This window comes from Ochotona princeps, chromosome 2, assembly GCF_030435755.1.
Source record: "Ochotona princeps isolate mOchPri1 chromosome 2, mOchPri1.hap1, whole genome shotgun sequence".
Classification (NCBI taxonomy): Eukaryota; Metazoa; Chordata; class Mammalia; order Lagomorpha; family Ochotonidae; genus Ochotona; species Ochotona princeps.
Window position 1 is genome coordinate 157,500,705 of NC_080833.1, and position 26,006 is coordinate 157,526,710.

At 46.2% G+C, this 26,006-nt stretch overlaps 1 protein-coding gene across 1 annotated transcript in view; it reads left to right on the forward strand.

The window, feature by feature from the left end:
* The window catches only part of PTPRN2 (protein tyrosine phosphatase receptor type N2), a 1,038,500-nt gene that overhangs the window by 478,362 nt on the left and 534,132 nt on the right, over positions 1-26,006 (forward strand). Inside the window, exon 11 of the mRNA XM_058660653.1 lies at positions 14,758-14,844. Coding sequence (XP_058516636.1) covers positions 14,758-14,844 — 87 coding nt within the window. The remainder of the gene's footprint in view (positions 1-14,757; positions 14,845-26,006) is intronic.

A 26,006-nucleotide genomic window follows, 5' to 3' on the forward strand; every position in this document is an offset into this window, starting at 1 on the left:
TTCTTTATAGGGGAAGATTTTCAATATACACAGAAGTGAGATGGGGACATCTTTAACAACCTTACCTCTACCTCGCTACTTTACCTCCCATTCAGCTTAAGAACAAATCCGTTATTTGATCCTATAAATATGTATGAAGTTTAGCTAAAATATAAGGATTACTTTTAATATACCACAGTGCCATTATCATGCCTAATAATAATCTGTTAGCATTGTCAAATAGCTAGTCTGTGTTCAAATTTCCAATTGTCACATCAGTGTCAGAGTTGTGATTTATTTCCTTTGGGTTTCAGATCTCCATATGACTAAGTCCCACATCTTCAAAGCGGCTGATTTGTCTTTGAAGACTCATCCCCTGAAGTGATGGGCTGGATTTTGGTGTCACCTGTTTGTTAGAACTGTGCAACTGAGGGCTATTTCAAGCCTGGCCAGTGTCTGTAATGGTGGCAAATGAAATGTCAAAGGGCAAGAAAGTGAAGATATGATGGACATTAAGTTGTCTTAAGAGCCAGCATTGTGATTCAATGGGATAAGCCACCACTTGGAGTGCCCCATCTTGTGTCAGAGTGCTGGCTCTGGTTCAGGCTCCTCTTCTTCCAGTTCCACTTTATTCTGATGCACCTGGAAAGGCTGTGGACAATGGCCTAAGTCCCTTGATCCTTGCCACCATGTGTGAGATCTGGATAAAATCCTGCCATGGCTGTTGTGGGTGTGTGGGGAGTGAACCAGTGGATGGAAAATCTCTCTCCATCTGCTTCTTTCTGCCTCTGTCCTGTCTTCTTTGTGTCACTCTGCATTTTAAACAAACAAACAAATCTTTTACTAAGTTGTTAAAATACAACAGTTGTCATCTATTGATTTTCCAGCATGGAAGAATTGATGGTTACTAGCAACTTACTAATAACAGGCTGTGACCCAGTGGTTTCTGAGTTAAGTTGACTGTCTCTAGCCACCCAGAGAAATGTTGCGGGCCATGCCATGTTAAGAAGGAACCCTTTCCTGCCTCTGCACTTGATGCTGGGCACGCAGTTCCCTTCTACTGTGACAAAGGGGAGTGAAGCAGGCAGCAGGGAAGGAAGTGTTAGAAAGGCGCACTCTGAGTGTGTGAGCCAAGGGGCTTCAAGTGCTCTCACTACTCCAGGATTGTTTTGAGAAGCTAGGTGGCCTGAGGTTTCTCAGCAGTTCACACAGCTGGTAGGAGGGTTTGAGGGTCCTAATGTTGAGACCCAGGATGGCAGCAAGGTGGTCCCTATCTAGACAGTCAAGTTTGACATCATATTCCATCACCGTTCAGGGATATTTGCTTTCTTCTTATGTGATGCCGTGAAACTCCCTGGCGACTCCCTCCCTCCCAGGTGACTTTCATAGCCCAACTATTGTAGCTGATTTTTTAAAAGGATATATCTATGTACTTGTACATCAGTGCTAGAGAGAAAGAGAGAGAGAGAGAGAGAGAGAGAGAGAGTCTTCCATCCGCTACTTGTAATGTAGGGTATTGTGTGCCATTTTGCTTACGTATATATGTGGTGTATGGTATATGGTAAGTGTGTGGATATTTATGTATGTGTGCAGTGTGTGTATGTAGGCATGTGATGGGTATAAAGTGCTGAAAGGTCCCAATGCAGAGAGAAGTGTGAATGGGAAAGTCTAGACTCAGGTGTGCATTGAGAAGAGAGCCCCAGAAGGACACAGCCAGTTGCCTCCCATGGAAGGGCTGTGCAGGTGTACACCTGTGTGTGCATGGGGCTCAGGACCCCGGGTGGGAGTTAGAGGGAGCCAGCAGCCAAAGGAGAGTGAGCCAGGGTCCCCCCAAATGAGTTGTGAGCACACCCTCATGACCCACTGTTCCAGAAGAGGAACTCCAATCCACCTGCTCTCTGGCTGTCTCCAAGCTTAGTACTCATTTCTCAGCCTTCTGGTTAATTCTCACCTGTTCTGTCCTTCCAGAGAAGCCTGTCCATGCCCACATCCACTCCCACCCTCCATCCCTGGTGAGCTCTGGCAGCTTGCACCCTGCAACACAGGGCTCTCACTGATTTCTTAGTGGGAACAAAATAGTGAGGGGAAGGCCCTGAAGTTCACAGTTCTACTATGCGATGTCAGAGACCCCCTCCTCATCCCCAGAGGTGGGAAGGGGCATAAGATCCCAGTAGCCTCTCTAGAAACTCCCTATGTAGGTATTTGATATTTAATGTGGGAAAACCCCTCATGGTGGTGGTCTCATCACCATGGTTACTTTCCTGCTGATGTGTATGTCATGTCCAGTCCCCCAGGGATCACAGTGTTCAGAAAACCACTCCATAGCCCACACAGCACACCTTCTAGAAAGATCATGCTTTGGACACAGCACACTTAGATTTTGATTATATTATTGGCATTATTTTTCTTCATCTGATGTTAATAGAAAACAGCCTCATCAAGACATTGTGACCAAGAAGCTGTGAGGGTGCAACTGTTTTTCCTGGGCTATGTAAGAGGGTGGTGGTCGGCAGCCCCTTATTTGTCTAGCATATTTATCTCTGACTCATCCGTGTATCAGCACATTCATTGCGTGGTGTGGGTAGTGCCACATGGAGATCTGCAGGGCAGCACTCAGCATTGTGAGGATACCACTGACCAGAGAACATTGTCACTTCTCATGATGGGCTTCCCATCGAGGAAACAATTACCAGGACTTTAGATTTTTTCCCATTTTTCTTGTGAAGCAAATCCCCAGCAGCAGGCTTATTCAGAAGATTGAGCGGTAGCATTAAAAGATTTCAGAAACAAACTGCTGTGTTTCAGGGTTGAAATGCATTAGGGAACAGACACTATCTTTAGCCTAGAAAGCCCTTTTCGCTGCTTCCCACCTGAGTGTGGAGCGAGGCCTTCCAGGCACTCCCAGCATTGACCCTTACTAGCGCAAAGTGCAAGGGCCTATTTCTCTTCCAGTGTATTATTGGATGTCCAGGTAATCAGGGTGACAGCTGCCACACACAGACAGATAAAATTGCACATGTGGTATTCTTCCATTGATTTTTGAGATTAACTCCAACTGCTTTCTAAGGAAGTTCAGACCACGTAATGACAGATGATGGCTGTGTATTTTAAAAATAAAATAGACATAACTGCATGCTCATTTTGAGCACACAATCAGCACCATCTTATTTGCCCGGTTTATTGAATGTAGCCACTATTGCCATCAGGCATTTGCCCTCCCTGCTTGGAGCTGTACCAACTTGTGGTGGTGAGGCAGGTACGGGAATGATTACACACGACCAAGTTAGTGTAATTAGCAATGTCGAGCTTGTGGAGGCAAGGGGTTCATGCTCTGAGCTGGTGAACTTCAGCATGATCTTCAAGGCTCTTTTCAATAATCTTGCTGTGAATGATAAGGTTGGGCACCTGTATTGTGGGAGTGGAGGAATGTAGGGCCAGGAGATAGTTAGTAAGTTCTAGTGGGCACAGGGCCTCATGATGAAGCCATTCTCTGTTTCACTGCAGTACCCCTCTGGCGTAGACCAAGGTAGAAATAGAATTCACAGGATTTGGTTTGGGAACTTGGTTGATGTTCAGTGTGGGGGTTTTAGGTTTCAGAGGCACAAAGGGAGGGCAAGATGGGTTTGTGTTCTTGAGGAGTTTGTGTTTGTGGAAGGACACAGGATTCAGATATATGAAATAGAGCATAATCCAGGACCTTTTAAATTAAGTGGTAGCCAAGTGGATCTGATCAATCCTACAAGAAATGTCCAAAAGATAATCTTCCAGGCCCAGGTAGTTATAATTGATAGGCTCTTATTGAGTAGCCAGAATTTAGGACAGACATGCGGAGTATTGTAGGTCAGTGTAGCAGATGAGATGAAACTGGGAATATAAATGGAAAGAGGTGACCTAGGAGGAGAGGGAACCAGACTGGACTGTCAGGGTAGCTAGCCCAGGCGGTGCAGCTGCAAGAATGAGTGTCATCAACATGGCTGCCATTGACTTGAGGGTTCATGCAAATGCATGTGTGCACAGTGTACGTGTTCCATTGTCTTTTGTAGGGATGTCCAAGGGCACGTCCCCCATGTGCATGTAGGGGAGAGGGTGCGCACCTGAGGAATCCTCTGTTTCCCTGAAGGAATTTTTCCGCTTTACCTTGGAGATTTTCTTGGTGTGTGTGGAGGTGCACACTGCAGGGGTCCGTTGGTATCTTCTCGGGTGTTTCCTCTTTTAGCCAACATGGGATGATTTCTCCATCATCCTTACCACAAGGGCACAACTCCAGGGTGAAGCCTCTTTTGAGACCATGTGACTGAGAGAGAAACCACCCAGAGGTCCATGCCTATGGCTTGCACACCTGTGAACCCTCATGATCTTGTCCTGACAGCCTTAGATTGTTGATGGGCTAATGTGTGAGCATAGCATGTTCCAAATACAAACACAAAGGAAGGTGGTTCTGGGCCTGACCTCTTGGCCGTCCCAGGAGAGATGTGCCATACAAGGATCTTGTTCACTGGGTTCAGTCTGAAGCTCTTGTCCCTACTGTCTCGCTTAGATGGCATTTGGTCTCAACTTGGCACCTACATCAGTGCCTTCTAGCACTTCAGTGAAATCATGTTCTTCATTCCGTGGCTGCAGGTGCATGTATCTGTCATCAGGCTCAAGCGGTGAAGGTGAAGCACACTGATATATAACGGAGTTGTACACATGTGATATGCTGAGTGGACTTGAGGCCAGTGGTAGGAGGAGGAAATGTTTTTTTTTTTTTGCTGGAGCCTAAATCTCTCCACTGTTTCCCTCCCTGGGGCACTCAGGAGCCAAGAGATCCCTGGCAGAAGTGAAACACACACAACAGTGATATTTAAGGGGCCAGAGTGCTGGGTCCCCTGGCAAATCCTTGGTCTGCAAGTATCAACACCACATTTGAGCTCTGATTCATGTCCCGACTGCTCCACCTTTGCTCCAGCTCCCTGCTTGTGGCTTGGGAAGACAACGGAGGGTGACCCAAAGCCTAGGGTCCCTGCCCCCATGTGAGAGACCTGGGAAAGGCTCCTGATTCCTGGCTTTGAGTCAGCTCATCTCCAGTCATTGTAGCCATTTGGAGGGTGGACCAGTGGATGGAAGCTCTTTCTTTCTGACTTTCATTCTCTCAATAAATCTGCTTTTCCAATAAAAAAATTTAAATAAATCTCTTTTATTAAAAGGATAATTACAAGTTAGGGATGGGGTATGAATCTAATAGGGTCTGAGCATTTGGTCTTTTGGCTGGTGCCTGTGTCCATCTATGGCTGGTCTTTACCCCGTCATCCCTGAGTCTAGCCTGTTACACCTTGATACCTCATCCAAGGGGATGCCCTGTGCTGGATGCTGGGTGTGAATCTGGGCTGAGACATTTCTTCAAGGCCTGCTGTGCTGATCACTATGGGACATGTCTGGGATCACCCTGAGCACACAGAGTCAGTGTGTACCCTTCTCAGCTTCATCATATCCAAGCAAGGGGCAGGTGGGACTGACAAGGGACAAGATGGGTGGGAAGAGAGGCCTCATCCCCAAAGTCCTCTTACAAGGAGTCAGATACCATATATCTTGTCCATATGGGACATGAACAAATGTGGGAAATGCTGGATGTCCATTGTATTCTGCTTACAACTGTGTGGTCTTGGTAGTCACCCAAGCCTTGAAGCATTATTTTAGCCCTGTGAAGAAAGGATGGTTGCATGCCTGTACTGGAAGGATGGAATGTGACTTAACAAGCAGAGCTGAGCATCTTCTCAGGTTCACAGGGGAGTTTTGTGATATCTCTAAGCCTTTGCAGTTTCATGGGGATTTCTTCCTTTACTCCTTAAGTTGATCTGATTTGTCCTGCCAGAAAATTCCGGAACTCTCCCTTAACAATCCCACTAATGCCTGCCTGTGTTTCTGAGTTGAAGATGCTGAGACCTCTGTCACGCCTGTGCCCAGGTCCTCACAGTTGTCCCCTCGGCTTCAATGACAGACTCACAAAAGGCCCCACTGAGATCATGACCCACTCTCCCGATTATCCCAACTCTGCCGTGATCCCTTGATGAAGGGACCCAAGGCAGGTGTTTGATTCCCCGTTTCCCACTTCTTTCTCCAACACTCTGACCTCTGGAGAGCCTTTTCCTTGTCTCACACTGAGCGTGCTCAATCACTATCCTCAGACCTTCCACTGTTGCAGCAGCTTGAAGCAGCGTGTACAGTCACTGCTTCCCCTTGAATGTTTGCTTCCCAAGTCTCCAGGAGCAGTCTCATCCACTGCCAGGCGAAAAACAAATATCTGAGACACGCAGGCCAAGCACCAGCAGCTGGGGTCACTTTTCTTTCCCCCATCAAAGGGCAGTTGATTACTTTTCAATTGTAAAATTAGCCAGAAAGTGACTGTGTGACAGTCTTGGATACAGAATCTGCCAAAAGCTTTCCTTTGAGACATGGGGTGCAGAAAGGGGCACTCCTGAGACTCTAAGGAGGAACCCAGATCAATTTTCTCATGAAACCTTGCATGAGAAGTGTTTGGATGAAGCTGTGTAGCACTGTCAGCGATGTTTTTGCCTTGAATGTGGAAACTGGTTATATGTCAACCTGCTCTTGCATACATTGCCTGCTGTGATTTTTTTCTCTCGTGTTTTTATTGCTTTAAATGTACGTAACTCAAAATTTACCATCATATGCATTTTTAGGCCTGTGGTTCAGTGGTATTAAATTCGTCCATAATGTGATGTGACCATCACTGCCATGCGTTTCCATGACTTCATCTTCCCCCTATCAGGCACTAACTCTCACCATGCTGCTTTGTCTCTGTGAATTTATATTGTGCTTTTTACACTGAATAGTCTTGGCAACCTTGTCCAAAAGCATTTGACCACCTATGAGGGTTTATTTCAGGGTTCTGTTCTGTTTCATTGGTCCATATGTCTGCATTTGCGCAGTACCACACTTAAAAAAAAATGATTGTAGTTTTGTAGTATGCCTTAGAAACAGGGTGCGTGAGTCTCCAGCTTTGTTCTTCTCTTTCCTTTTGGGATGTTTGTTCATTTATATGAAAAGCTGAGTTAAAGAAGTATGTTACATCTGCTGGCTCACTTCCCAGATAGTTTCATTAGTCAGGAATGAACCAGTCTAAAGTCAGGAGCCAGGAATTCTGTCCTGGTCTCCCATGTGGGTGACAGAGGCCCAGGTACTCAGGCTGCCTTCCACTTGCATTAACAGCAAGCTGGATCAGGAGTGGAAAGGCAGAACTCAACTGGTACTCCAGTATGGGATGCTGTAACGCAAGCTGTGGTTTACAGCTTGTTCTTTTTTCCAAGATTGCCTAAGCTATTGGGATCCCTATAGAGATTTTTCTGCTTCTGAAAATAAAATGTCTGGGCTTTTTAAAGGGATTGCATTGAATCTGTGCATTGCTTTGGGTAGTGTCTGCAAGCTGGAGAATATGAAATCTTCCCCTGCATGAACACTGCATATGTTTCCATTTATTTATGTGTTCTTTAGTTTCTTTCAGCAGCATTTTGTAATTGCATAAGCCTTTCACCTCCTTCTTTAAATTAATTCCTAAGTGTTTTATTCCTTTTGAAGCTATTCAAATGAATTGTTTTTGCAATTTCCTTTTCATATTTTTTGTTCAGTATATAGAAATGTAACTGATTTTTTTTTTTTGCTTTGTTTATATGTTGACACTTTGCTGAATTTATCCATTTGTTCTAATAGGGTGTGTGTGTGTGTGTGTGTGTGTGTGTGTGTGTATGACATGTGTGTTTAAAATCGTTAGGGTTTCTGGGGCCCACTTTGTGACACAGCGGATTAAGTCTTCACTTGTAATTCCAGCATCCCACATGGATGCCGTTGAGCTCCGTTTCCAAACCAGCTCTTTGCTGCTGTGCCTGGGAAGGCAGCAAAATCTGGCCCAAGTCCTTGAGCCCCTGTATCCATGTCGGAGCTGTGGATGGAACTCATGGATACTGGCTTTGGCTTGGCACAGCCCAGGCTGTTGCAGTCCTTTGTGGGGTAAACCAGCAATTGGAAGCTTTTCTCTGTTTCCGAATCTCTCCCTAACACTGCCTTTCAAGTCTAAAAAAGGAATTGTTAGTATGTCTGCTTAAAGATTGCTTGCTTATTTGAATGTCTTTATTTTTTGCTTACTAAATATGGGTTGAATGTTCACTACTTTGTTGACTAGAATGGTGGAGGTGGGCATCCTTGCCCTGTTTCTGATCATAGAGGAAAGGTTTTCAGTCTTTTACCCTTGAGGATAACATTTGTTCTGTGCTTTTCATGTATGGTTTTTACTATGTTGAGATGATTCCCTTCAGTTCTTAGTTTTTTGAGTGTTTTTATTTTGGAAGAATGCTGAACATTGTGACTTTTTTTCCGCTTTAATTGATAGGATTGTGTGTATTTTCTTTTTTCCTTGCACCATGTTTATGTGATGTATTACATTGATTTTTGTATATCGAACCATCGTTAAACTCCATTTGATCATTGGGTATAGCGCTTATAAATAAATTGCTGAACTTGATTGTTGTTGTGTTAAGCATTTTGGAATGAATGTTCCTAACGGATCCTGGTCTGTAGTCTACTTGCTTCAAAGAATGAACTGGGAAGGAGTACCTCCTTGTTTTTCTAAGGACTGTTACTATTTGTTCCTTAAATGTTTGGTGGAGTCACCAGTAAGATCATCAGACCCAGGGCCTCTTCAGGTCAGGACAGAGCTGAGTACTGACTCAATTGGCATAATAGTTAGACGTCTCTTCGGAATTTGCATTTTTAGTGTAGCCTCAATATGGTTTGAGCTTGCAGATTTCTTTCGATTTCTCCAAGGTAGTCCCTAATTGTTGGCATACAGGTCTTCATTGTATTTTTCTACAAACCTTTTCATGACTGTCAAAGCAGTGATTAATGTCTCCATTTCAGTTTCTGATTTTTGCAATGTTCGTTCTCTTTTTTCTTAGTCTGTATAGCTGATGATTCTTAGATTTTATTGATCATTTAAGAAAACTTGCAACTTCACTGTTTTTCTCTGTTGCTTTTCTCCTCTCTAATAAGTTATCTCGTAATATTCACTATTTCCTTCTTTCTACTAGCTTTGAGACACTTTGTTCTTATTTCCCAGGTTCATTATACTGCACAACTAAGCTACTGATTTGAGATAATTCTTTTTTTTTTAGATATAAGCATTTGCAACTATAAATGTCCCCCTTTATTATCACTTGTATTGAATCCAGTAAGTTCAGGCATATTTTTATTTTCATTTTTTCTTAAGCATTTCTTATTTTTCCTCTGATATCTTCTTGGTTCTATTGTATTTGTTGTTTAAAGGTAAATTTTGTAATATTCATACATTTGTGACTTTCTGGTTTTTTTAAAGAATTATTTGATAGAGGGTAAAGAAGAGGGAGAGAGTAGCAGGGAGCTCCTTCTGCAGTCCTGGGCCAGGCCAAGCTGACAGTTAGGAATTCCATCTACCTGGGTCTCCCATGTAGCAGAGATTGAAGTCCTTGAGTTATCTCCTGCTACCTCCAGAGAGGGGTGTAAGCTTCAGTAGAGAGAGGAGTCAGGATTCAAACTTGGTCTGTCTGGAAGGAAATGGGAGGGCCCCACGCAGCAGTTTATCTGCTGTACCAAATGCCAAGCCTGCAATCTGGCTTTGGTCACTGATTCTAACTTTATCCTTTGGTGGAAGAGAAAATACTTGTATGCTGTCTACCATTTTACATCTGTTAGGGATGATCTGGCCTAGTAAGTGGTCTAACCTAGGAGACGGTTCATGTGCAGTCGGTGAGAACATGGTTGCTTTTGTTGAGTAGTGTGCTGGGTGTGTCCAGGCTTGGTTGGCTTGTGATAATATCTCTGTTTCCTCACTATTTCTGTCTCGATAGTCTGCCCATGACTGAGAATAAGACATTCTCAACAGAACGATTTTGTTTCTTCTTACCAGTCCATTAATATTTGCTTTACACATTTTGTTATGTAGGTGTATACATATGTTTAATTTCATTGTCTTCTCACTATGTTGAAATGTTTATCAGTTTTTAGTGTTTTATTCTATTGTGACCTTTTTGCACTTAATGTCTATTTTGTTTGATGACAGTATATCTATCCTGCTCTCTTTTGGGCTGTTATTTGTGTTTGAACATTTTAATCCATCCTTATGTGTGAACCACTTTTCTGTTTGGGTATTAAGTTTCTTGTAGTTACTGAACCTGAAACAGAGCCTAGCTGGTCCAGACCTCCAGGGATAACCATTGAGTAGTGAGGAAGACCCAGTTCCTGTTGGCCTCCCTAAACCAGTCACTTATTTACTTAGATACTTTTTGTTGTCCATTATGTTCTGGGTCCAGCAAGGGACAGGTTACAAGTGGAGTGACCCTCAGCTGTGAGAGTAAAGGGTAAAGGGAGGCTAGAACTCTGGCCCAGGAGAGTGCCACCAACAGAGCCCTGCCCTGTTAGATATCAGTGCCACTTGAGTCCTAGAATGATAGTTTGTGCTGTTGACACTGTTTCTTGAGTAAGTGCTCCTGAACTTGGCATCACCTAACCAACCAGCATATTGTGTTGGTTGTTTTTCCTTTAGTTTAACTAGGATGCCAGAGAGGAGCATCTTGGGGTCGGAGGTGAAGGTTTATTTTGGCTTACAATTTGAAGGTTCACAGTATAAGATCTGGCATCTGGTGAGGCCAGAGAATGAGCAGGGAGCACACTCTGCTTGTAGAATCAACCCTTTGGAGATCAATTCCTTCTGAGATATGTCCCCTAGTGAGTTAGGGATCTTCCACTAGGTCCACTTCCCTGACTTCACAGTTAGACTAAGTGTCTGCCCACAACCTGTCAACTCATTAACTTTCAACATTGGGGCTTCATGGCTTAAATGTTGGCACTTAAATGTTACCCCATGTATCTCCTGTGGGCTAAGCACAGAGATTGCTTTCTCATTCTGAAAGGGAGAGGCAGGAAATAGGATTAATTTGGCCAAAATAAGAAAACCATCAGGATGGACGTCAAATCCTGAAGTTCTGTGTCTAGCGCCCTGGGAACACTGTAGTACTGGCTTGACTCCCCACAACTTAACCACCTGCCCTAACAGCTGTGCTGGTCACAGTCCACTATACAATTCTCACAGGTCAGAGTTTCATCTCTCCTGCTCTACTAGATGTTTCCTTGTGTAGGGATTCTGTAGCAGCTCTGACCCCACATTTCTGTTTGACTTTTGCCCTAGTGGAGGCCGTTTGATAAGACCCTGCCCCCAAACCAGTGTCTGAGCCCCTTTTGAAGTCTGTGTAGGAGCCTCCATGTCTCCAGGGCTTGATTGATCTTTGTCCACCTGCTTGCTTTCTGAGACTGTGCTGATATCTGTGGCTTTCCCAGACTTCCCTGGGACACTGCTTGTAGCTTTGTTTAGCAGGTTTCTGATGATGCTAGCGTCTCTGTTTTCCTAGGATCTCCTTTATCACTCCTCTCGCACAGATTTGCTATGCATTATTCTACACTTCTACTCAAACCCTATCACATAGCTTGGCTGGACTCATCTGTTTTCTTTTGTAATGATAGTGAGAGCCACTGTGACCCTGTAACACATGCGCTCTTTACACTTGCAAAACCAGCCTCATGCGATCATGCAAAGGCCTGAACTAGAACCCACTGGAGTCAGGGCTGCAGTGGTCTCTGAGACCTTGGCCAGAAAGCCAGGATCCCGAGCTGGCCCTGAGGTTTCAGGGAACAGTTCTGTGCCTCTAGACCTCTGGGCTTGATGGGAGAAGCAGCAGTAAGATCTCTGAAATTCCTTTTGGGTCTTTCTCCTTTGTCTTGTAGAACCTTGTACGCTTTTGCTAGCCTACTCCTCCAAATTCTGCCCACTTTTTCCAGGAAACCTAATCGCAAAACTCATACACACCTTCAGCTGTAACAATGACCTCATGTCTGATCCAAGTTCTCTGTATTAGCCTTGTGTTGCTGAAATAATTAACTGAAGAGGGAAGCAGGTTGTGTTGGTGTACAGTTGCAAAGTTCTTAACTCAAAGTTTTGTAGCCTCAGAACCTGGTATCTGATGTGGCTTGAGGATGGCAAAGATCTCACACAGTAAGCCAGGAAGCAGAGGAAGACACAGAGAGCATGCTCTACTTAGTACCCAAGCCTCTCACAAGAACCACCTTCCAAGGGCAAGACTCAGTGAGCTAAAGACTTCCCACCAGGTCTGTACCCTTCATCCATCAATGCATTAACTAAGAATGTGGGGCCTGATGGGGGTAGCTCCACATTTACATGAGCTTGTGGAGCCAATTCCTGTCCAGACTATGCATAGCTTCTTCCCAATATTCTCGCCTGCTGTTTGTGTGACACCATGCTTCTTCACACTGTGTCTTGAATTGTGCGGCTGTGTGCAGCCATGGGCTAAGCTACATTGTCCTTCTAGCAAAAGATACTGAAAGTTTGATCAGGACAGAACCTTCCCAAGCACCTGTGCGGAGATGCCTTCAGGGCTTCTTCCAAAGTTGTGCAGGCGGGACCCTGCACGCAGAACCCTTGATGGCCATCGGGGTATGAGGAGGTGCCCGGGGCTCAAGTCTCACCACATTTGATTTGGATGCTGCTGTCCTTGGGCATCAGCTGACTGATGAAAAGAAGCCACAAACTGCAACACAAGAAAAGCTGCAGTGAGCACAGAGAAGTCCCAGCTGACCTCTTCTCCCAGCTCTGTGAGATGATATACTCCGGGTTGGAGGAAAAGGGAGAAGCACGTTTCATTCTTGAAGGACCGCACATCAGGATTTTATAAAAAGACTTTCTGAATTAGGACAATGAAGTCAAAAAGGAACCCTTTCCCTAAATACACACTTCCATTTTAAAAAATCAGCAAAATGGGAATAACTACAAGTCCTGTTGAGAATTCATTGCATGTAGTTTGGCTTGGGCAGTGTCCAGAGAGGCAATGATGTCAGCCTACGCCTGAGATGTCACCCGGTGCGACCCTGGAGATGTGTTTCAGGAGACTAGGGAGCATTCCAGCCCTGGCTGTTCTTAGGTGGGGAGAAAATGCAGAGATAGTTGACCCCAGGGTTGGATTTTCTACCCATGGCTGTAACTCGGGAGGCTGGGCTTTTGTGTTCCTGCCTCATAGGAGTGTAACATCTTGAGGGGTATGGAAAGGCTCTGAAATGACACAGGTGAGGGCCATACAGCAACCAGGCATATATCACAGTGCAAACATTCCAGTTTCTGTGAAGCTAATGAGGCTGTGTTCTCTTCTGTCCAAAGGCAGCATGAGGTGGAGCAAATTGAGGATGGTGAGTCTCAGGGCCTTGCTGTTCATGGATGAGCTCTATGACTCTGGGCCAATTAGGCACTGTTGCAAGCCACAGTCTCCTCGGCTAAAGTCATCACACTCTTCACTTTCCTGGGGTGGGTATTGCAAGCATGGGGGTGAGAAATCCAAGAAGCGGTTCACTCAGGCTTCTGACTGATGCCTGGTGACCAACTGATGCATTGGGTCTGCTGGCTCCCCTGTCCACAGATGCAGACTTCACCGGCAACAAAAATCTGTCATGTTCTAGGCCAGTTTCTATTTTTTTCCCCATCTGAGACTGGCAGAATACATGCCTGCTTGTTTTTCTGCTGCTGGTGATCTCGCAGTCCCTGGTTGACTGTGGTTTTCTCCCTGTCTCTCACTTTGTCATCTTCACTGACTCTGGCACACATCCATCACTGTGTCTGAATTTCCCCCTTTTTCTAAGGGTACCAGGGATGGTAGATAAGAATGCCCTGGAAAGACTTTATACTGGCTAAAATCTGTGGCCTGTCTTTCTTCACATAAATTTGTGTGATTTCATCCATGACCAGCTGAATGTGGGATGACACCATTCAGCTCCTAATAACACAGCATCATTGTTTGTAATGTCTTGATTGCCTCTCTTCTTCCATGAGAAAGCCAACTCAACAAAAACAGAGACTTGTACTTTGCAAGTTATTGGTGTATTTTGTTCTTAAGCATCTGTGGAAGGAAGGAACGAATGAAGGAGTAGTCAGCTAGGTTGAAAACCTAGCATGTTCAATTATTTTTAATGTGACAATATAATTTAGTATTTCTTTGAAGTGGTAGTAAGAGGATTTCAGAGGCAACTTATGATGTATGCAGTTGAATATACTGAACCTCAAGGTTTATACTTAGAACTTCAAATTATACATGATTCCTGATCAGTGTCACTTAGAAGGGTAACTTTCCTCATCCTGTGACCTGGGTATTTTGTCCTGCAGGAACAGCCATCCCCATTTCAAGCAGTGGTCGCTGGTGAGCCTTCACCTATCTTATCATTTACTCTGACACGCGTGCTATTTAGATATGCTTTCGCTGAGGTCAGATTCACTTAGCAATGAATCTGTTAGACATAGGTATTTGCTTTGCACACTCATACGCTATCCCACAGTTTGACTTTCTGCCTCTGTCTCTCACTCTGTCTCCCAGCTTTGCTTTCCCCCTGTTCCCTCTCTACCCCCACTGCCTCCCCCTTTATTATATTTTCATTGAAGGCTGAGATGAACCAGTTGCCGCATCACAGGCCCATTACACTTCCTAACAATTCCATTTGCACCGTATTGTCTGTCTCATTGCTGGAAAATTCAGGTGATTCATCATGCCCAAAGAAGCACCTGATCCCAGGCCCCCGAGAGAAAGACGAGGGAGCAGCAGGCAGGGTGCGGGGTCGATGGGGCTTCTCTGGGGACTTTTAGCTTCTCGAGTATTAATGAGCTCCTGTCGGTAATACTTCTTCCCACCTCTTCCTCCACAGCCCCCTGAGCCTGGAGAAGGGGAAGCAGCTGATGGAGGACATTGCCCGCCTTCTGCAGGTGCCGCCGAGCATTTTCTCGGACATCAAGTAAGCATGGATGTGGGCCCTGTGGTTCATTCTCTGTTCACATCATGTTCTGACTCAGAAAATTGGTTTGCGAGTGGAACAACTGCGTGCCTGGGGTTCTTGTTAATTGTATCACAGAGAAACTGTTTGGGTTTTGGTAAGTTATTTAAATATAGCTCAGACCTGCCATTAATTATAAGAGTTATGGTCTTCTGAAAGAACAGAGTTGGTGAGGCCAGGGTCTCTGGGAAGCCTGGAATACTCTGAAGCCTGCAAAGGAACGAGATCCTATGGGGATGCTAATGCCAGCTCACAGCACGCATTGGCCACTCACTGAGCACATGGCCCCCTCAACAGTCTGTATGTGGAGAGTGGAAGTTGGAGCCTCAGTGACTGAGGTGACCATAGGGCAAGAGTTCCTCATCTCATCAGTGCACTTAGGAAGGACCAAGAGCACATGGCACACACCTAGGGGATTGCCACCTCCCCATTTCTTCTTCTTGTTGAAAGTTTTGTTTGTTTTTATTGGAAAGACAGATTTACAGAGAGAAGGAGAGGCATAGAGAGAGGAATCTTTCATCCACTGATACATTCACCAAATGGCCACAATTGCTAGAGCTGAACTCATCTGAAGCCAAGTGCCAGGATATTCTTTTAGGTCTCCCATGGTGGGAGCAGGGGCCCAATAACTTGGGCCATCCTCTACTGCTTTCCCAGGTCATAAACAGGAAGTTGGATGGAAAGTGGAGCAGCCAGGAAATGAACTGTAGACTGTAATGGTTGCTGGTGCTTGCAGGCCAAGGACTGGTCAGTGGAGCCACCACTCCAGCCCTAACTTCCCTGTTTCTTGAAAGGAGTTGAGAGACTAGAGAAGGGTATATGCCTGAATGGAACTTGGAAACAGCTGAAAATTGTGAGTAAAAATGTTTGTGCACAGGTAAGCAAGCAGGTGTGTTCTCATGGGAGAGACTGGTTTGGAGATGAGATTTTTTTTAAAGATTTATTTTATTTTTATTACAAAGTCAGATATACAGAGAGGAGGAGAGACAGAGAAGTGGAGCTGCCGGGATTAGAACCGGCGACCATATGGGATCCTGGAACGTTCAAGGCGAGGACCTTAGCCACTAGGCCATGCCACCAGGCCCTGGAGATGAGATTTAAAAGAGCAGTGAGAAATCAGCTCACCTGGAGGGAAGCCTATGAACAGAAGAAGGCTTGTGTGAGTTCTTGATCTGCGTGTGCATGCATGTAGAGCACTGGCTGCCCACACAGTCTGCACGCAATGCTGCGTACACTCACTTGTGTCCTTGTAGCAACTGCTCACTTGAAGCCCTGCTGAGACCAGGCTGTGTGATCAGAGCTGGTTGTCCTTGTTTCAAATCCTATCATTGACTGGGGGGGGAAAAAGAATATAGGGCATTGAGGAATGTGTTTGATGAAGCACTTTAGCCAATCTCAGGACTAGGAGCTCCTCAAAGTAGAGATCCACATGGCACATAGAGATGGCCAAAAGAGGTATGTTTTGGCATGCTTGTGATGGCCACCACCTTGCATGAGATGTGAAAATAACCAGCACTTTGAAGCGAATGTCTGCAGAGGAGTAAAGACCTAGAGGAATCAGAAGGGCCCCCATATTCACAGCCTGCAGATTTTCTTGCACCTGGGTTCTCAGATGGGCAGCGTAGGTGAGGAGTGCCCAGGAAGGAGACAGAAGCTCTCTATACACAAGTGATGTAGAATTGGATAGACTGGTTTGTGCTGATACAGCCTGAGCAAAGGCAGAGGATGTGGAGAGATTCAGGTGAGAGCTGGGCACAGGTGGAGGTGGTTGCAGTGGGCAAAGGATGTGCAACTCCAGGTGAGACATGGAGAAGATGGATAGAGGGGTGGCTTGTTTAGGGACAGGGAATGGACAGTGACTTGGTCATTGATGTCACACCTGAAAAGAGAGCTCTTGAGCTTGCCCACAGCCCATTTTTCTCCCATCAGATGCCCTTCTGGCACACTAAGACTCTCGAGGTATGCAGGAGTACCATGTACTTCCAAGGGTCAGTGTCCTTATGGGCCCCTGTGGCCTTCCCTGCATTCCAACACATAGTTAGCCCTTGGCTGCTCCTACCTCTCACTGTATGCTGCCAGTACCTGGCACAGCACCTGCATTTCAGTGTGTGTTCCATTCGAGGGTGGTAACACAAGTAGCTGGCCAATGAAGGCCTGGTCCTCCCAAAGCATCCATCTCCAGATACAGTGACAATGGACAGTACTTCCACAGCCTAGGTGTCTCACCTGCTGTGTTGCTGATGAAGAGAATGCATGATGGGTGAATGACTGAATGGGTGCATGCTTAGTTGCAAGTCAGCGTGTTATGGCAGAGACCCAAGTAAGGTCAGAGAACAGCAGGCAGGTTTGCTTATGCAGGGAGGCCCTCCCACACTCAGGCTAAACATGGGAGGGTGAACAAAAGGTAGGTGATCGTATGATATGAGGCAACTTTGGAAGCAAACTTCTGCAGCCCCATTTGGGACTGGACTCATTGAATTTTCATTATTTCCCTTCAGTAAAACCCTCCCATGGCGATTGTACAGCAAATGCAGTGAGTGTGCAGGGAACCTCTGCGTTTTCCAGGGATTCCCTCTACCCGCCACTGAGGCGGATGATAAACCACAGGCTGTTTGTGTCCTTATTCCAGGATGAGAGCCTGTGGCAGAAGCTGCCTCCTTCCTTGCCTGGGTGTGTGTAGGGGAGATACTGCCAGTGGGAACAAGGGACCCAGGGCCAGCCGTGTGGTTGCCTGAAAGCTCCTTGGCTACTGCTGCTAGCAGCTCATGGGAACCTCAGGGCTAAACAGGGTCCAGTCCCACTCTTATCCCTCTGCCCCTCAGATCCTCTTCCATTATTTTAGAGCTGGTGAGTCAGCCAGGGATGGAGTGAGACTCAAGATGCGTCACAGGTGAGGGATGTGCAGACATGCCTCAGCCATGCACCAGGCTGGAGGCACGCAGGGACCGGGTGTTTTATGGTTCATTCTCACCGCCTCACTCCCTCCCAGGCATGCATGTGCACTGCCACACTGAGAGCCCAGCACTGGGAATTTCTTCAACCGGAGATGGGATTGCTTTGACGGGAAGCTCTGTGGCTCCTATTGACATCCCATGCTTTCAACTTTGGGGACTTTTGGGACTGAGAGACATGGCTTCCCCAGGTCCCCTGGATACTTTCATGTTCCCATCTTCTCCGCTAGCGTCCCGCAGGCGTATAGGGCCTGGCTGCTTCCTGTCCTTCCTCCCCAGGCTCACCCATTGCTGCACCTCATCTCTCCCATTCCTCCCCCCAAGCCTTGTCTCTCTGTCAGATAATCCCACTAACCTTTAAAGAGAATCTCATCATAAAAGTACATTATCAGAGACAGACACAGGGATGGAGGCGCTGTGATGGAAGAAAACCTCCGTGCAATAAATTTAGCCACAGATCTGACCTCACTTCCCCTCTGCTTCTTACAGGGAGTTACCCCCACCCCTGTCTCAGCCCTTCCCATGCAGACAGAGCCCCTCCCCTGGCTGAGGACTGACTTCAGGCTCGGACTGACTTCCCAGACAGCCATACATGCCGCCCTGCTCAGAACCCTGCTGGCTCCTGTCTTCCTCTGAGTCAGACCCAAGTGTTACCACTCTGTACCTGAGGCTCGTCAGTTCCTGGGTGTCTCCCTCCATGGATGGCAGAGTCCAGTCTGGACCAGTCGCCCGTTCTCGCTGGGTGGAGTGTAACTCCTCATTCTGAGTCTTGAATTAGTGGGTGAGCCTGTGCATGTGGGCTGGGAGTTTTACCCTTCTGAACACAGAAGCTGTAGCTACACGTCTTGTGAACCTACCAGGCCCAGAGTAGTGGGCACCCACTCAGCAAGTGCACTCAACCCCATGGACTGACTTGCACTTCCTGGCTGTGTGGGAAAGGAAGTCTCAGGGAGGGAGCCCCTTGAGACCAGTAGTTCGGTCATCACTTGCCATGGCGTTTAAGAGCACATCCTTAGAGCTGTTCATTGTTTCAGGAAACGAAGTGGGGATGTGGTGCTGGCACACTCAGACATGGCCCGCATTTTTATGGAAGTACTAGTTATGCTTAATATGTTTTGTTAATGGTTATGTAGCTGTCAAATAAATTCCATTATTTCTTATTACATCATTAGAGACCATTAAAACAGCATTAGCATGCTGATGTAATTATGCCAGCAGACGTACAACGACCACAGTTATGGTTTTATAATCTAATCACGCTGTCCCAGCCAGGGCTGATTGATGGTTAGGCAGCTTTCCCTGGTATTTTGGTCAGGTGGGCAACGGTACTGGGAAGAATGACACACACAAAAAAAGGCATTCCCAAGAGCCGTCGAGTCCAGAATGAGACGGGCCCGGCGTCATTCTCCTCCCGATGTGCTGCAGCCCAACCCTCACACAGTCTGTGAGTCCTGATCAGCCCCGGGGGGGGGGGGGGGGCGGGGTTCCAGGAGGGCCGTCTAATTCTGTGATCAATCTTCGTGTGCTCTCAGGATGCACGAGGCAGTTTAGCATCTCATCTGTGGGATTTACTGAATTGATGAATACAGTGTTCCTGTTCTTTAAGATGGTTACCGGAGCGGCAGGAGTGGGAATTCTCTACCCTGACACTTCTTATTAAGATCTCGTGTTCCCAGCTCACCTTGGCTCAGCACACCCTTCCCGACAGCCCCTCCCCCATAGCGAGGGTGGATCCCTGGGAATTTTGTGGGCTTCCAAGAATTATCCTTATGCTTCCTGGGGACAAAACTGCCAGGATTGGTGCTGGGTCGTGTCTGTATGGGTGGGTTGATGAAGGTATTCAACAAGAAGCAGTTTGGGAGACAGCTTTGGGTTTTCTAGGTGGCCCTAAGCATGACTTGTGTGCATGACAGGACCACACAGATGAATAATGGTAGAGATTATGTATGGGACAAATAGATGTCACTGTAGCAGAAGGACCCAGGTGCCCGGAAGAGGAGCTTGCTGACTGGCTTTTTTTTTTTTTTATGAGGTACTGCGAGAGGGAATGTGGTATGGCTGGGGGCATTCGCAGTGGCACTCAGGTGAGACAGGATAGACACTTGATGTTCAAGATTTGGGGGAGAGAGCTGTGTTGTGGTATAGCAAGTTAGGCTGCCACTCGCAATGTTGACCTCCTATATTAGAGTGCTGGCTAGAGTCCCAGCTGCTCCACTTTTTTTTTTTTAAGATTTTATTTATTTTATTACAGTTAGATATACAGAGAGGAGGAGAGACAGAGAGGAAGATCTTCCATCCGATGATTCACTCCCCAAGTGAGCCGCAACGGGCCGGTGCATGCCGATCCAAAGCCGGGAACCTGGAACCTCTTCCAGGTCTCCCACGCGGGTGCAGTGTCCCAATGCATTGGGCCGATCCCATATGGGCGCCGGTTCTAATCCCGGCAGCTCCACTTCCCATCCAGCTCCCTGCTTGTGGCCTGGACTGCTGGCCTACATGCTTCTGCTGAATTACTTTGTGGATTGCAAACTGGACATGTCTAAAGGCCAGAGAGGTACTTCAGGAATAAAGCAGCCCAGAGGGGTCAAAGAAACAAAGCAGAGACTACCCAGAGACCATATTGTCTACATGATTGGAAAGCCCGCATCCGGTGTCTGGGAACCTAGTTTTGGGGAGGCACTGGCTTCTCAGTGTTTGCTGAAGCCATTGAGCCCATCTGCTGGCGAGCGTGAGAACCAGGGCTGGTAGTGGGCCTGATGGGGTACTTTGGGGATTCTGCTGCTAAGCTGCAGCTCCCATTGGTGAGTACAAGAGCTGCAGCTGGGAGTAGGCTGGACTGGAAAAGGCTGCATCACTCCTTAGCATGCCTGTGGGCTGGATCTGGGGGCAGGCTGGGCTGGACTAGGCTGCAGCGCCTACTGCTGCACAGGAAAGCCAGGACAGGGGATGGGCTACCTCATCTGCAAATTCACATGAAAGCTGGGACTGGTGGCAGGTTGGGCTGCGCTAGGTCACAACACCTTCTGTAGCTCATAAACTAGGCCTCTTTCCCTACTCCCTGCCTCTGTGGTCACAAAAAGAAAGAAAAAGAACTAAAACATTTATCTCATCCACCTTCCTCCATACCTCAACCCTCCTCCTGCTAATCAGAGGCCCACATGGGTATGCATCCCTCTCAGCTGTGTAATCACTGTTAAAAAAAAAAAAAAAGGACAAGAAAAGAGAAAACGAAAGCCATTGAGCCAAACCTCAGAGGCTTTAAGAAAAAGCTTTAGTCTTCACTTGTCATTCAGTCACTTGATTGTTAGCTTAATTCGTTAATCTTTAAGTACTGTGAGAATCAATAGCAATATACAGTGTAGATGGCTCTTGGTGCTCTAGGGAGGCAGAGTTCTTTGGTACTCCTGCTTAAACATGGTGTCCACCTGGTAGGGCAGAGGGTTCCATGGAATGTTCGCATCACCCCTCAGCGGTTAGAGGGAGAATAGATTGCTGTGAAGGTGAAAGACCAAGTGAACCATCCACAGTTGAAAGATAAAGCATAGAAATTGAAAATCTGTTACATTCCACATATTCCAGAAGAAAGGAGTGCAGACAGAGTACTCTCCCTGACTCCGGAAAAGAATTCCCCAGTTGCACATAATCATAAAGTAATTGCAAGCAAGATACAATCTGCACAGTAATGCAATTGCCCAACCCTTTAAGAAGATAATGTGTCATCACTAATCATGTTTTGGTTAAGGCTTGTGTTACATTAAATTATCTCACAATAACTTGTTCAGTCTTTGCTTCCTCACTCATTCAAACAGGACCTGGTTCTGCTGATTTTTCTTTCTTTGTAAGTCCTCAAATACAATATTTTGGAAAGTTCCTGTCTAGTGTTTGGGAGCTGGGTATATGTAATAGAAAGTGTACTTCAGGAATAGAAAAGCATGCATGGAATTCAGGAGCTTGATGATTCATGCAACTCCTCTGTAATATGACATAGATGGAATTAGGCTTGCAAAGGTAATTCTGTGGCAGCTAGGTTGGGCTTCATTTATCTGTTGAGTTTTGTCAGCAGTTTGGATTAGGTCAGTACATGGGCTTCCCTGCTGCCATGGGGAGTTGACAAAGAAGAATGAGAGAGAGCTGCTGGTTCCAAGAGAGACCTCAGGATCACTCTAGTTCTAGAGCAAGAAAGCATCAACTGTGTGGTTCTCAGACCAGTGACAAAATTAGGAATGCAAACTGCTAAGTTCAACTGTGTGGGTTTCGTAATTAAGAGCTGTTAACCAAGACTCAAGAAACTATTCATATTAGAGCTGGATTATTTGGAAATAGTCCCTGAAACACCCAGTTTTATTTCAGTGGTTTAATTTAGGGTCTCAATTTCTTCATCTCTGAGGGCATTGCCAAAGGGATGGCTTTATATTTGACTTGCACTATTATGCTACTCAGCACTGCGCTGGGATCATCTGTTGGCTTGTGCTCGCTTGAGGCCAGCCACAGTGCTGGGCCTGAACTCTTGTGCTCAGCCTGAAGGTTAATGAGGGACTGGCTTAAGTAATCATTGAAAAGCATGAACAGTGTGTAAAGAACATGTTATTCTTACTTTGCGCCACGTGTTTGTTCAGTCATCTACAGATCATTCTGGCTTTCTTGTGTGTGGAGAGGGGAGAGGGTAAGTTTGAGACCAGTAGTAACACTGTTTCTCTTCAACCAATACCAAGTAAGCTACAAATGGATACTCCATTAGATGAGAAAAGTTAATTCAGATTTCTTAAGCCAGTATTTGAATAAGTTGCATATATTTGCATCAACATAGGCAATATAAACATGAATTTATTTATTTTCCACTCATGTATTCATCTACCCACTGTTTACTCATCATCCATCCATCTACTTATAAACGTATCCATCAGCTTATGTGTGTATTCATCATCAATCTATCCTTCTATCCATTTAAATGCCCTTCCATTCATCCACTCACCCATTCAGCTACCCGTCATCCATCCATGCATCATGCATCCATTCATCGTCCATCCAACTGCCCATTCCTCCATCTATTCATATTAAGAACTTCACTCCAAATCCAGCTAGCAAGCAGACAAAGCACATGTCAGTCTGCCTAGCCAAAGTTTGTCACTTAAAATTGTATGATTGAGTAGTCTATCAGAAGTTTTTTTTTTACTTATAAACAATTTTCAAGATAGTTCAGTAGTTGAAAATTATGTACTTTACTTGTGTGTTTAATTGTAAAGCATTTATATGAAGTGTGGAGGCATGAGAGAGAGAGAGTGAGAGCACATTTTCATTTGCTGGTTCTCTCTAGATGCTTATAACATCCTACACTGACAGCTCAGATCTCCTTCAAGGTGACAGGAATCCTACTATGTGAGCTGCCCCTTGTTAACTCTTGAGTGTGTGTCATTGGGGAACTGGAGTGGATGTGGCACTAGGTCTCAAATCCAAGCATATGACAAGACATGTGCTCAAGTGACAACCTCCACACCAGTTTCCCACCCAAAAGATTAACTTGTTCTATAAAGAGTTATTTATTTATGTGGAAGTCAGAACTACGGAAAGAGGAGGAGAGAGAGAAAAAGAGACAGGTCCCCTTGACCTACTCAAGTCATCGCTTTCTAGGCAGTGAACAAAAGTTTTGCTTATGCTACCAGGGGAGCAAGGACAGGCCCTGGGAGGGTCTCAGCATTCACTTTCACCAGGGGAGCAATCATACCTTCGTGAAAGAGAAAATTGGTGCTTAGAGGGGCAAAACTCTTAGCTGTTACAACAATTCACACTCTCCGAAGAACCACAGGACATAAAGAGATGCACAGTGTCTGTGTGGAATTAAAATTTCATGGATGGAGTCTACCAGGGGAAGAAGTCTAGCGTGTCTTAAGGGATCAATAACGACAAAAAGGTGGAGAAACACTGTTGGAGCTGGGTCTCTGCTCTCTCTCAGTCACTAGCATTCTCCACTCTGATTTTTCTCTCCTAAAGACCCTCACTACTCCAGTCCCCTACCATGTGAGTCAGACCCTCCTCCCTCAGGTTACAACAGAAGGTGAACTGACAGATGCTACCTCCTGCTGGGTGCTGTCTGCTCCACCATGGGGCTGGTAAATGTCCTTCCCTGTCCTTCCTGGCTCAGCTCTACAGGCTGTGCTGCACTGAACTGGGGTTGGTGGTTTCTCTGTTGCCTCCAGCTTTAGAAGGTGCAGTCAAGGGCTGATGAGACCTGTGGAGTCCACTTCAGGAGCAGACAGGTGGAATGCCATGGTTATGACACAATGCTCTCCTTGAGAACAGTTCTTTCCTTAGGAGAGTCTGTCTTCACTTTCTCCTTCCTCCACCCAAAGTGACTCCTCTGGGGATTGTAAGAGGCTACACACACGGAACCAAGCATAGCTGGATCCATGCTCCCGGCTCTGCCTCACAGAGTTACAGCAGGGAGCCAGCAGATACAGATGATCTTTATGAAGATTTACCTCTTTCAGAGGGTAGAATTATAAAAGCAGAGGGAGAGACAGAGAGGGAGAGAGGGAGATTGTGTGCTGGTTTGCTCCTTCAATGTCTGCCAAAACCAGGAGCCAGTAATTCCATATTGGTTTCCCATGTGGGTGGTAGGGGCCCAAATCCATAAGCAGGGAGTTGGACTAATGGTATTCACATGGGATGCCAGCCTCACAGGTAGCAGCATCACCCAACTGAATCATAATAGCAGTACTTCTGCTTTCGTTTTTATTTCATATGCCAAAGAAAGAGAGAGAGAAAGAGGGTGAGAAGAAAGGGGGAGGGAGAGAGAGAGAGAGAGAGCAGAATCTTCTATCTGTTCACTCCCCAAATTCCTGCAACAGCTGGGGCTTGACCTGGCTGAGGTTGGGAGCCTGGAAATCAAACTGGGTCTCCCATGTGAGTACCAGCGACTACCTCCCAGGTGCATTAGCAAGGAGCTGGACATAAGTGGAGTAACAGGGACTAGAACTGGCGCTCCTATGAGATGCCAGTGTTGCAGGTTGTGGCTGTACGTGATGTGCTGCAATGCCGAGCCTGCAGTAGCTGCCGTTTTCCACTGACTTCCTTGCTTCACAGTTTATGGATTTGACTGGTTACTCTTGGACTAGTCAGAAATGCATTTTTAAAGATGTCCCAAGGAGTAGTACCTAAATATGAGAATAGGTAATAAGCTTCGTGGAAAATGGAACTAAAGGACAAGTTTGACACCCTTAATTTTGAAATTCATGCACAATTTTTTAAACCCATATTTTCCATAAGCTTTTTGAGGAATCATCTTGTTCCTAACATCAATATCAAAGTGCAAATGAATGAAATAGGAGCTCTGTGTAGCTGGGCTCCGGCACGCTTACTGGAGGCCTTTTTTTGACGTCTGTTGTTGAAAGGTGATGGGAAATGGAGGGGAATCAGGTGTGGAGAGGGAGAGAGAAATAGAGAAAAGAGGGTTCCTCCATTCACTGGTTCACTCTGCAAATGGCTGCATCAACCAGGCTGGGCCTGGCTCTATCAATGAGCCAAGAACTAAATCCCAGTCCCCTGTGGGTAGCAGGCACCCAGACAGTTGGACATCTTCCACTGCTTTCCCAGGTGCATTAGCCAGGAGCTGGATTGGAAGCAGAGCAGCCAGAACTTGAACCAGGGATGCGAGCATTGTGATTCAGAGGTTTAATCCTCTTGGCCACAATGCCAGTCCCTCTTTTGACATCTAAAGGTTTTCTTTGGGCGGGGAGAGGGACAAGATCAGCAAGGTGCTGTTTGCTGCCTCCTTGTAAGGGAGCCTGGGCAGGTAGAAGACTTCAGACATCTGGTCCTCGAGACAGCTGTGGGTATTGAAACCCATGAGATCTGGAAAGTCAGAATGGGTGGGGCTTTGAGTTCCCAGCTCAGCCAACCCTGGGACATGGGTATGTCTCCAAACTGCATTTGCTTATCTAAAAGGTGAGCAAGGTGGCTGCTTTGGAGATGTAAGAACCACAGGGAGACCCCCAGCTTGCCACCTGCCTTGCCAACTTGCCAGGGAATGAGACCCAGGTTCTTTTTCCCTCCAGAGAAACCTGCTGGGGAGACAGCCACGGGGCAGGAGACCCCCACAAGCCCAGGCTACTGCAAGAGAGGTCAATTTTCCGTAGAGAGTGCTGATTTTCCACAAAAAAGAACAGAGGATCCCTG